Source organism: Schistocerca nitens, chromosome 9 (genome assembly GCF_023898315.1).
Source record: "Schistocerca nitens isolate TAMUIC-IGC-003100 chromosome 9, iqSchNite1.1, whole genome shotgun sequence".
NCBI classification, from domain to species: domain Eukaryota; kingdom Metazoa; phylum Arthropoda; class Insecta; order Orthoptera; family Acrididae; genus Schistocerca; species Schistocerca nitens.
In genome coordinates, this window is record NC_064622.1 from 178,962,063 (window position 1) to 178,975,707 (window position 13,645).

The window sequence follows — 13,645 nt, forward strand, 5'->3', positions numbered from 1 at the left end:
TTCTTCAGACTCTCTTTCCTGGCAGTTTCATGAACATATGGATTTGTGTCATTGCCGCGTCCTGTACTGTATGTGTGACACCAAGGTGGGTCCTCGCGAAGGAGGAGGTAGCCATGTGTTAGCCACATACGGCCAATGTGGAGCTGGCAGAGAACCACAGAGTCCCTGCAAGAGGCCCGCATGGAGGACTTCTACACATTCGTAGTCTCCTTAATGGCATGCAGTTTGTTGTGTCGATTGAGATTATGCCATTCCATCTCCCAAAGCTGAAAAACCTTGTAGTGTAATAATGACTGGATGTCAGTTACAGGGATGCCGATCTCCAGAAGAGATTTCTCTGTAGCCTGTTTGGTCAGCCTGTCGGAAAGTTCATTTCCTGGGATTCAGACATGGCCTGGGGTCCACACAAACACCATGGAACGACTGGACCATTCCAGGGCATAGATGGACTCCTGGATGGTGGTGGGGGGATAGCAATGGTCGATAGCTTGTACGCTGCTCAAGGAGTCAGTACAGAGAAGAAACAACTCGCCAGGGCATGTATGGATGCACTCAACAAATGGCCGCCAGCTCTGCAGTGAAAACACTGCAGCCATCTGGAAGTAGTGCTGTTCAATATGTCCTCCATAAACGTATGCGAAGCCAATATGACCATCAGCCATCGAGCCGTTGGTGTAAACCACTTCATGGTCCCAGTACACGTCAAGAATCGAGAGGAAGTGACAGTGGAGAGCCGTGGCTTTAACTGAGCCCTTAGGACCATGTTGAAGGCCCAGGCGAAGCTTCAGCTTAGGTGTACACCATGGAGGTGTACGTGAATGGACCTTGAGTATAGGCGGTGAAGGCAACGACTTCACTTCAGACAGAAGAGATTGGACGTGAACTGCAATCTTAAGCCCTGACGTGGGCCTCCGATGTGAGAGATGAACCACCGTGGGTGGGAAAAGGAGTCCTGATGCCCCAGGAAGACAGGCATCTACCCCTTGGCATATGTGGGGAGTTTACAGCTCAGGCATCAGCACTGCGATACCTGTGTTGTCAGGGGGGCACCACCAAATGGGTACATGATGGCCCCGTCACAATGAATTAGCTACTGTGCTGGATATTGAGTACAGAGAAATCCAATATTGTCATGGGGATGAAAGAGGACAGGAGACGACAGAAGAAGATGACATACCACAGAAAGTGTCCTCGCCCAAATAGATGAATTGCAAGGGGAGATGCAAAGCCATGACACAAGGTTCAGGAGATCAAATCTAAGGGCAATGTGGATAACTCATGCACCACTTAAGGCATCCTTTCCCATAAGGCCTGCACTTCTGTAGAATTTGGGAAGTGGCTGTCAAATCATAAAATGGGACCTGACCTTACAGGGCCGAAAAGTGAGACACTCCTTTTAGTTGCTTCTTACGACAGGCGGGGATACCTCGGGCCTATTCTAGATATTCCCGCAGGGGGAGGGGAATACTGTTGCCTTAGTTTAATGTATTGTTGCCAAGAACCCACATTACCTCAGAAATCTGTTTTAATAATGTGCCATCCAACCAAAGAATTCATAACAGTGTGATCAGAGCCTGCGTCGTATTTCCTCTGGCTGGAAAGTCCGAGACTCTGAGGGAAAACAAAGTTGAACACATCCGCTGCGGCATCAGTGCAGGCGCGCAGCTCTCCAGTGCGGCCCAGCAACATGCGAGTGTTAGCCGGTAACACTCTGAAACGGCAGGTACCGCTCGGAGCCGATGCTCCTAAGCACACCTGAGCTACAGGCTGACATCAAGGCCTTGTAAGATCTGTAGGATCATGTTCTATACTGACTTAATGATGACACCTTAGATGGATTACTTCAAATAAGCTTAGACTGTATTGTGGTCATGTTTTAAAGTCTGTTTGCTCCTTGACACCTATAGTGGCCACAGGCATCATTCAAATGTTCATGATTTGTTGATCATATAACAAAAAATACAATTCAAACAAGCAACAGATCCACTGTATTCAGTAAAAATTTGGATTCCAAAATGCAAATTCTTAAGAAGGAAATAAAAGGAAACTGGATTCATTTGAAATTGTATTTACGTCAAATGCGCATTTTTAAGATCGAATCTGATAGAGGTTGTCAATTTAGTATCACGTTTGCTCCTGGTATGAGAGAATTAGCAGCTACATTTATCATAGATGCCCAGGGGATGCCTGGATGTGTAGAAATTAGTACACCCTACGTGGAGGCTTCTCTCATGTGCCCCATTACTTCAATTGCGGTGCTATTAAAACAAATTTAGCACAACACATTCTTTCGCAAAAAACTGAAGTGAACACTTTACAACGCAATAAGTTGACTTAACACACAAGAAAACATTTTCCGAGTACTCATGAAAGAAAGTTCTAGCCTTTCACGTCATGAAAAGAAACCGTGCAATGTCAAAAGAAATATAAGAAGTTGTCTTTGATAATCAGAATCAGATTTGTTTTTTTATGTATTGCCTAAATGTCATGAAAAGAAACCGTGCAATGTCAAAAGAAATATAAGAAGTTGTCTTTGATAATCAGAATCAGATTTGTTTTTTTATGTATTGCCTAAATGACAATCTTCCCCTCCAAAGAATCATAGCTTCATCTATTGATAAATATCTTCAGGGGTAATACACTTGAGAGACATTTTCATGTTAAAATAACCCAATATAAGAACTATTAACATTGCAGCACGTCAGCAATCGTGAATAATTTAATGATTATAACGAATCTGCCTCAATTGCAAATAGAAACTGGATGTTGACCTAGGTTTTGGCGTGGAAAACTACGCCTTCTTCGGAACACACTAAAACTACAAACTGCCTAAAGAGGCATGGTCCAACATTAATACAGAACACCCAAAAGGGCAAAAGACTCACATAAAATGTAAAACAAATGGTATGTGTATAACATGTCAATAGCTGTACTTAGCTCAAACGTTAGAAGTGTTTCCTCACCCCTTCATCGTCCTTAATATCTAATGACCGACAGTGGTCATTTTGAATAGTGCTATCAGATATGTACCAAAATACTGTAAAAAGAACCTAAAACTAGTTTCTTAAAATCAGGTACTTGAGGTACTGAACCATGAAGCTTAATCAAGTGAGGTCTGTGAAAGCATATAGTGTGGAACAGACAAACTACCTTTATGTTCTAATCGCTGTTGACTTGAAAAGGTCAAATAATGTAACGGGCTTAATATACATGCGTCAAAGGATGTACATCGCTTTCATCGCCCTTATTATCTATTGACCGACAGAGATCAAAGTGATTGGTGCTATCAGGTGTTACCAGATGGTATGCAAAGTTATGTGTGTATACATGATGAGACGTATGACGTCACTTTAACGTTTTTTAAAAATGGCCGTGAGCCATTTGTACAAGACGTTCAGCGAAGGTGGAACCTCACGTACCGTCGCCACTTCTGGTGGGAATATGTTCCTTATATCTAGTAGCTAGAGCTCGACCTGTTTGACCGATATAATATTTCGGACAGTCACCGCAGGTAATTGTGTAAACCCCAGACTGAGAAAGTTTATCACCAGCGAATTGTAAAGAGTGGATTAGGTTCTTTTTCAAATTATTAGTGGAGAAGGCTACTCTAAATCCATAGGTTTTAAGTAAAGGTCCTAATTTGTAACTTATTTTACCTATGAAAGGAACAGATAATTGCATCACCTAATGTGGAAGCCGTATTATTATTTTTATTTATTTTCTTACTGTACATTCGTCTTACTAAGTGTGAATTTAGCGATAGTTTCCCGCATAACTAATTCCATTTCTAGTGCCTCTGGGGAAAGGGGGCTAGCCATGGCACAATGTAGACTTGAATGAAAGAAAGCCATTTTTTGGGCTTGCGGATGTGCAGAATCAGCAGGAATAATGTTATCAGAATATGTATTTTTTCCATTCTGGTAACACCTGATAGCACTAATCACTTTGACCTCTGTCAGTCAATAGATAATAAGGGCGATGAAAGTGACGTTGTACGTCCTTTCACGCAATTACATTAAACCTGTCATACTAATTTGACCCTTTTCTGGTCAATAGCACTTAGAATTTAATATAGTAACTTTACATGCTTATCCAAGCGTAGTTATCAAATACTATCACCGACCCCAAGTTATTGAAAAATGGGTTATTCATCCCCATGTTTTTAGCCTGCTTCTAGCTGATGGTATTTTGTCTGTCCTGCATGCATGCATTTTTACCATCCATGGAATTTGCTATCCCACACATATAGTTTCAGCCCCATGTTCTATAGTTCTATAAAATCATCCTTGAGCTAGGACGTTATACATACACATGAATTAGCTTCCTGTGCCTTCAACCCGGTCATCGGATCACCTTCGTAACACATTTTATGCCGATCACATGGAAGAAGACGATTTCTCAATTTGCGCATGTGCGTTCCTTTCCGACATTCTCACAACCTAGCCACCGGCGCCACCTCAGTTTACCTGAGAGCCCGCGGCCCACCGAACGTTGGCTGGGGGGGAGGAAGCATACTTCTGACGTTTGAGCTAAGTACAACTATTGACATGGTACACACATACCATTTGTTTTACATTTTATGTGAGTCTTTTGCCCTTTTCAGTGTTCTGTATTAATGTTGGACCATGCCTCTTCAGGCAGTTTGTAGTTTTAGTGTGTTCTGAAGAAGGCACGGTTATCCGCGCTGAAACCTAGGTCAACATCCGGTTTCTATTTGCAATCGAGGCAGATTCTTTATAATCATTAATCCAATATAGGTCGTATCTTATATAAACGATCGTCTGGTTTCGGGTTTCCTGGAAGTGGATTTTTTGCAAAATGCGGAGAGTGTAATATGCTCAAATACCGGTCTCTGCTTATACTCATCGCTACTCCTCTATTCTCAAACAGCGGTTCTTTCTTCCAGTAGCATGAAACGAATTTTTTTTTCATTGATTACACACAAAGAAGTGCCCACATGGGTGAATGGTTGCAGGGTGTCATTCTTTGGACCTTAACCTACAGCACTGTATAGATTGTTTCTGAAAATCGATCCCACCGCTGGGCATTGGTCATTTTGGGAAACAAATGAAACTTGAATCTGGATGATGCAACACGGATATGAGATAGACTGCAAATCCAGCTGGTAGTTAACCACTTCATTTCGTCAGTGGATTTAACATTGAATGGTAACATTTGATTAAATGATGATACTGTTATTTATCAGTAGGTTTAATATATGCAGAAGTAAGAATATAGTCCCCAGAGACCTTTACATACCTAGTATCATTATAAAATTTGCACAGTTCATTCCATTCGCATTTGCATACTCCAGCCCCAACACGGCAAAGTTAATCATTAAAAGGGCAAACTGGACATACTCTGTCAACAAGTATTGAATGTGCACAAAATTTTAGGTTGGCATAATGACCAACAAACTTTAATTAGGAATGGCTATTCCCATAAGAACTGTTTCCAGTGGAATAACTTTCAAATCTGCATCCTGAATGATTATGGGAATAATCTGTGAACTTTGCATTTTCTCTTCCAATACCAATGCTTCTGAACCCCAAAGATGGAAATTCATTAGTCAACAGCATGCATTTCTCTCTAACTATCTACTTCTCTATGATGATTATGATGATGAAATGACATACGATGTTTAACATTTATGCGACATATAGCTTGGGACTAGCAGTTAAAAAAACTGTCACTGTCAGTAACCACTGTGTCAATAATACTGCCAGAATGCTATGATGAGAGTTTTAATAGTAAAGGATTAGTGTGGAGAAACAACACTTGAACAGAAAATGGACTTTAAACAATTATCACTTTCAATAGTGATCAAATTATGGCTGAGGCAGCTGAATATAAAGTACTATATGTTGATGTAAATAAGAAAAAAGAAATAGAAGGGAGCAAGGGTTTTTTTTCTGCTGCTGTTGTGTATTGAATGGTGTTTTATTATTTGGTTTGTGCTAGTTTGCACAGTGGTGTTTTTTCATAGGTTAAGAATGTTATTAAGATGTGTTTATTCATTTTTTGTATTTTATTATGAATGTGCCAATAAGTGTTTGGCAGGTACTGTGGTAAACTGAAATTAATGATACCAGATGTATATTGGTTCATTTGGCATGTTATTAGGTTTCATTATGAACATTTTTATTTTATTTTATTTTTTGCTTGTAGGTATTGTGGGTTTCACTTTCGCTAAATACTTAAAGTGCAGATAATAAAACTGATCTTTTTTCATAACTGGCTTGTTATTTTTCAGATACTGTTTCATGGTTCAAATGGCTCTGAGCACTATGGGACTTAACATCTATGGTCATCAGTCCCCTAGAACTTAGAACTACTTAAACCTAACTAACCTAAGGACAGCACACAACACCCAGCCATCACGAGGCAGAGAAAATCCCTGACTCCGCCGGGAATCGAACCCGGGAACCCGGGCGTGGGAAGCGAGAACGCTACCGCACGACCACGAGATGCGGGCTACTGTTTCATGCCTGTTTGGTAATCCATAAAGTTAATTTTAGCTATTGGAGTCCCAAGGTTAAATGCAAATAACAACCCTGAGACAACCAAAGCCGTGGGATAATGATATGCATGTACACAGACGGCAGAACAATCATAACACAGGCAGCAGTAGAATCACATACACAAGATACAACAGCGTAGTGCATTGGTGGAGCTGTCATTTGTACTCATGTGCTCCACATGAAAAGTTGTCAGACATGATTATGGTTGCACAACTGGAATTAATTGACTTTGAATGTGGAATGGTAGTTGGAGCTAGACGCATGGGGCATTCCAGTTTGGAAATCATTTGGGAATTCAATATTCTAAGATTTACAGTATGACGAGTGTGCCAAGAATACCAAATTTCAGGCATTACTTTTCACTATGCACAATGCAGCAGCCAATGACATTTACTTACTGACTGTTGGACCTAGACGACTGGAAAACCGTTCCCTGGACAGATGAGTCCCAATTTCACTTGGTAAGAGCTGATTGTAAGGTTTGAGTGTGGTCAGACCCAAGTTGTCAACAATGTACTGTGAAAGCTGGTGGTGGCTCCATTAGCTGTGGGCTGTGTTTACATGGAATGAATCGGGTCCTTTGGCCCAACTGAACCGATCATTGACTGGAAATGGTTATGTTCAGCTACTTGGAGACAGTTTTCAGTCATTCATGGACTTCAGGTTCCCAATCATGTCACAGGGCCACAATTGTTTGTAACTGGTTTCAAGACCATTCTAGGCAATTTGAGAGAATGACTGGGCCACCCAGATCGCCCATAACAAATACCACGGAACATATATGGGACCTAACCCAGAGGTCAGTTCAAGTGCAAAATTCTGGAATGGCCACACTTTTGCAATTAAGGATGGCTAAAGAGGCGGTATGGCTCAATATTTCGGAAATACGGAAGCGTCCAATCCCGCCCGTCTGCTTTGAACCATGACGTCACAAATATGGCGGAAACAAAAACAAACACACACACTTTCCACAAGAAGCCTATTGACACTAACGGGACAAGCGCGGGAAATGGGGTGTTTTGGGTGGGGGGCAAACTAAATATAAACAAATTTAGACGCCTTGCGTAGCTAAAACGTGTAAGTGAAGACAGCCATGCATGAATACCCACCCACCTCCCCAGGGGTCGTAACCCCTGCATCCCATAGAAGATAAAGATGCTTCAGTAGCTGGTTAGTGTTTTTTGTCTTAAAAAAAAAATCTCACGAGATAGAACGAACAGATGAGAAAAGTAAATAAAATAACATAAAACAGAACTGGAGACAGCCACACTCAAACCAAACTCCGCGCCGTCATGACGTCACACACGACAACACCCTTACGTCACGGGTCAAAGCCGACGCGTGGGATCGGACGCTTCTGTCGACCCAATATTTCTGTGGGGACTTCAAACAACTTGTGGAATCCATGCCACGTCGAGCTGCTGCACTACACCGGGCAAAAGCAGGTCCGACACAATATTAGGAGATATCCCATTACTTTTTGTCACCTCAGTGTATATCAGATTCACATAGTACATGGCTTGTTATGTTTTGGGTGCCATACTCTCACACTTGGTGGGTATGAGAGTTCATTTTAACTTAATTTATCAAAATCAGAATTCATGTTATTTTTCGCCCTATGTGGATATCTCACTGCTTTTTCAACTCAAAAAAATTGTTACATTTCAACTTGAGGCTACAGCTATGCTGCAGATCACTCTGTCACCACTACCTAGATTCCAAAAAACCAGTATAGATGCATAATAAATATCGTTAAGTGTTCTCCTCTCTGTCTCTCTATGTGTGTGTGCACATATGTTATCACATGACACATCATCAGCATGTCATGGAATGAGGCCGAAGTCAGGAATTGGTAGGTTCCGTTATTACCGACATTAACAACTGATTTTAACATCAAATGACTAACTGTATATGTGAGTTTTGTGTATGTAGAAAACATAATATTTCCTTTTAGGTGCTACTGATTACATATAGCAGACTAGCTACCAAGTCTACCCACATTAATGTGGATATTTTTTCCAAGAAACTCACATCAGAAGTTACTGAAAGACAAATACACCCATTCTTAGCCTATAATACATATTATTGAACTATCATTCTTACCCTTTGTATTCTGAAAAGTTAATGGTTGTTCACCGTGAACGGCTCCCACAAACCTGAGGCACACCACATCGAAATACAGCGCCCCCCCCCCCCCCCCACAAGTGACACTTGTCACAAGTTTGTGACACTATGGTTTGATTTTTAGTGTCAGACCTTTCAGTAGCTGAATGTTCATTGGTGGTGGTGGTGGTGGTGGTGGTGGTGGTGTGTGTGTGTGTGTGTGTGTGTTGGGGTTTATGGGCGTTCAACATCGAGGTCATCAGCGCCCTGGTGGTGTTTGTTTTTGTTGTGTAAACAGTAGCACAGTTCTGTTTCCCTTCTACAGTTTGTAAGAAATATATTATCTCTACAAAAATTTCAGAATGCAAAATGCCAGACGATGGAGACTACAAAAGATGCGACTGTTGTTCTACAGTTACTTGAGGAGAAAGAGGAGTTGGAGGTGTGATGAGTTAGAGGTGTGATCTGATAAAAATGATAAAGAAATTGGTTGATTGCAAGTTCCCATAATATCGAGTAAGCCCAAGAGGTGAGTGATGAGGAAAATAGATTGATTGTCTCAAATCAGTGATAAGGACACAGCCAGTTCATCTAAATTTATTATGGAGAAGGTTGTAAAACAAGATGGGACATATGAGTTGCTCGATAAAATGTGTGTATTCCAGCAAGAAACATAATTATTCATCTTCCCAAGAGCAAAAGTTGGGTTTGTTCGGTCAAGATTGCAATATACGACATAATGCAAATTATTGTTTCCAGATCTAATATGTACACTGAAAACATTTGTTCAATTACCAGAGCAGCAGATGCGCGTTTTACAGACAGCATAGAAAATAGATCTCTCATCAGCATCCTTTATGCCGCTGACTGCATTGTTCAAGATAGCTCCAATCAGAGACATACTTGAAGTAATTGTATGTAAGTTTAGCGATTATCTCTCTTTCGTAATGTGTAACCAGACACTGTTTATCAGGGAGAACTGCTGCCATGGGCAGTACTTACCCAATAAGCCTGCAAAATATGCATAAAAATATATTCTCTTGTTCGTGCTAAAACTGGCTAAACTATTAATTTGGAACAACTTATTGGATGACAGCCTGCAGGAAAGTTTTGTGTCAGTAATGCTGCTAGTGATGATGTGTTGAGATAAGTGGAACCCACTTCTGGAACAGGAATGTAACAGATGACAATTTGTTCAGCAATGTGAAGTTGGCTCAGAGACTGTTGGAAGAAAAGAAATGCCTATATATGAGGTCAATGACAAAGGCAAGAAGAGAGGTTCCAAAATAAACACTCCCAATAAGAGTGTAGGCATATACTACTTGGTGCTTTCAGTAACAAATGGTCCAATGTCATGTCATCCAATGAAAAATAAAACTGTCGCTATATCCAGCACGAGCCACGATGATGCAACTGATGACAGTACTGACAGTATGTGGAAACCTCAATTTATCACATTTTGTAATTGCACGAAAATTGGACTCAATCTGCGTGGCTCAGTTGTGTCATATGTCTATCTTAAGAACCATTGGGCTGCCGATGGCATTGCCAAGTCTGTGGAAGATGAAAACGACAAGGAAGTGGTGCTTGAAATTTCAGAGTATGAACAATCTGAAGGATATTTGTGTAACTTTCTTGTAATCAGTCTAGTGGTTATGAATCAACAAATCCGTTATATTCAGTACAACGCCGTGTACAATCAAAAGTATAACATGTTGTTACTATTTTATCAAATTAATGCAAGCATTATCACTTAAAAATGTTTTTCTTTATTCTAGCTACATTTTAATTGGTGGGCGACACCTGCCACCAACGCGCTTAATTACGTAACAGAAACTTACTTCTTTATTACCGTCTCACGCTGGATTAATTCTGTTAAACCGGTGTTGCATATATCGCGCGGTTCAACGGTAAGTTATACGTTGGGACACTATATCTAGATTAAATGTGATGACGAAAGTACAAAAAATAGTAATTATTCATGCTGCAGACCTTTTCTTATGTGTTTTCCACACTCTGCCAGACTTTGGGCGTCCTCTGACAACTTTAGGAACATCAACCTCGTTCTCGGAGCTGGAGTCTTCTGATGCACCGTTATTTCTTTTACGACCTAGTTCACTGGACGATAGTACATCTTCCACTTTTAACACTTTTACAACAGATTCTATACCCATGACGTCAGCAACCCAAACATAAACAACAAATTCAACTCACGTGCAACAATTCAGATTAATCAAAGATACAAGACTAACCAGAGATGGTGGCGTCAGTGAGGGACTACTCGCGCCAGTAAAACGCCTGGCTGCGCGGCGTTCCGAACCGGAGAAAGGTTGCAAGTTCGCACGGCAGAGTTCTGTGGAGAGCTGCATCAAACCAGTCTTCGCACTGAAGTTCACAATAAAAACATTGTTATGGTTGTTAAATATTCTATTAAAAATTCTATTAAATATTCTATTCCTTGCCTATTATATTACTTAAAACGAGTCTCCATAATATATTAAACGAGTGCTTACAGGAGTTTCAAGGTTTACATTCTTTATGATTCTAATGGGATTTTTTTGTATTCTGAAAACTCGTTTAGCAGCTGTCAAAATGCTGCAGAATATGACACCATATTTAAGGTGGGAAAGAAAGGTGGCGTGAATGGTACTCTTAATTGTTCTTTCACATGACATCCATATTTTAAATAACATGGAATCTGATGCTGTCTACATTTTCCATCGCAAATGGAGTGACGGGCAGCTAGTTATATACCTGGATCTTAAAATGACATGGTAGTCACACCTTCATTAGGTATATAGCAGGCTATTAAAAGTGGTTTCATCCTTCATAAATCAGGAACCACTGTAAGTAAAAAAACAGTTGCTTATATGTTTCACTTTTTTCTATTAAAATTTTCTTGTTTGTATTAGTCTCTTTGCATACTATACAATACTTGCTTACAAGTTTCCCTTTTTTCTATTATAACTGTCTTCTTTGTATTAGTCTTTGCTGTACACTAACAGTATTCTTGTGGAAAAGTGAAACAGCGAGAATTATCAAAGGAATACTGAATAGGTGACTGAATCACATAGGCCACCATATTCAGTGATTTACAACATTAATTGTAAGACCATGGTAAGCTAAAAAAATGCCTTAGTCCAAAAGCATAAAAAAGTTGCGTGAGTTATTATCAGAACGACGTGATGTACTCAGGCTTGACACAACTTATGGTAGTAATCAAGATTTCGCTTTTAAAGTTAATAAATCCTAATAGTTATAACTTCGCTGGGATGTGGATGTCAGTGATCTACCTTTACCAGTTACATAGATGCCAAGAAAAATATGAGTTTCACGACTTACATTAAACGCTAACAGGGAAGTGTTTACGCAATTTTAAAGTTTTTTAATTGATTTACAAAAAAAAATTACTCGACATTTGTGGGCAGGGAGTAGTACTTACATCCAACCCATTAATGCCTGAATAAAGTTCTAAATGGAAGATAAAACGCTCATGAAAATACAGGGCTTCTCCAAAGTGTTGGTAGCTTCATGAAGAATCAGCACATAATGGCACTGGCATTCAAAAACAATTAACCATCCAGCTATTAGCACAGCATTGGTATGATGCGAATTCACGACACCCGGCATTAAGGGCTTAAAATACCTACATAAATGTATTTAAAATAATCCCCAGTGTATCAGTGGTGTATGGTATCGTCTTCTTGTATTAACTGCGCGAGAAAATCTTCAACACCATAATACATTTCTCAATATTTAATGCACAATGATATTTAACTTAATAGCAAATCACACTCTTTCCTTTTTGCCACGCGAAAGTTCTTAAGCACAACTGAAATGAAATTAGCACCATATTTTTCCGTTTTATAGCAGTCAGCCATTTTAGTACACTCGCTAATTTGCTTAGAGCATACGAGTAGCGGAGGGATCAAAATGAAGAAAATTACACGAATTTTATAGCTATGAGTACACAATCACATTCCACTCGAGCACAGAGTTCTGTGTCAGTTGTTCATCTGTAATTGCAGCCAGGCAGATATGGTGTACAGCAGTTAGTCATGTGATGCTGGTTTCCAGTCCAACATGTCAACATAGCCAGGTATTTTACTGGCGCGAGACACTCACGTGTCACTGACACGTGCCTTTTGGGGGAGACTGGCATCGGACCCTTGACTACCGAAGGCACCAATAGATGTGTCTGCAGTCAAAGTATCGAGCACAATATTGTTATCCTACATGATGGCAGCACAGACAAGGCAGAGCTTTCAATATAACAACATCATGCAGCTGCCAAATAAACACCTGATCTTCCAGAATGGATATCTCAGTATGCTGTAAAAAGAAAGCTGTTTTCGTCTATGTGCAATTGTATGTTCAACTCACGCACATATGAACGAATCACTGATATATTTCCGTTTAAATAAATAGAAATGGAATTTTAACAAATGTCATAAATTATGAAATACAAAATGGGAACATTGTGCAGAAGTCAAATATATGGTAGGATGCAGCATAGGTGCATACAGAAGGACAATGCTATGATAAACAAATCTGTACAAGAATGAACCAGTGATACTACTCCTTTTTAAATAGCCATAAATAGAAATATAATAAATGACGAAAACAAAAAAGTTGTGCAACTGTCAACTATCGTACATCATGTACATGCACATATATAACACATTAAAAAACAATTTTTTCCACGACAACAAATGTAAAAAAAGACGGCAAATATCTATTGTGCATATTAACTGTAACAGGCGCTAAATGGTTTGTGATGTTATTAAACAGCCCCTTAATTCAAAATAATTTCATTGTCATTTTACTCATCACAAACAATGAGACACAGTGAGATATCTGGTTTGACAAACAATGTACTTCTGATGAGCTGTTTTGATAAATTCATTTCTACTATCGGAATGCACAAAGGAAATTACTCGAGGGAACGTAAAATACTAGGAAATACTGGAGAAATATCCAAACTTGTTTGTACATTATGTGGTGAGGTAAGATTTTGCATG

General features: G+C 39.8%; 1 protein-coding gene across 1 annotated transcript in view; it reads right to left on the reverse strand.

Annotated features, from left to right (window-relative positions):
- The window catches only part of LOC126203222 (coiled-coil domain-containing protein 86), a 34,505-nt gene extending 23,635 nt beyond the window's left edge, over positions 1–10,870 (reverse strand). The window contains exon 1 of the mRNA XM_049937467.1: positions 10,617–10,870. Coding sequence (XP_049793424.1) covers positions 10,617–10,798 — 182 coding nt within the window. The 5' untranslated portion in view covers positions 10,799–10,870. The remainder of the gene's footprint in view (positions 1–10,616) is intronic.
- Between the last annotated feature and the right edge of the window lie 2,775 nt (positions 10,871–13,645).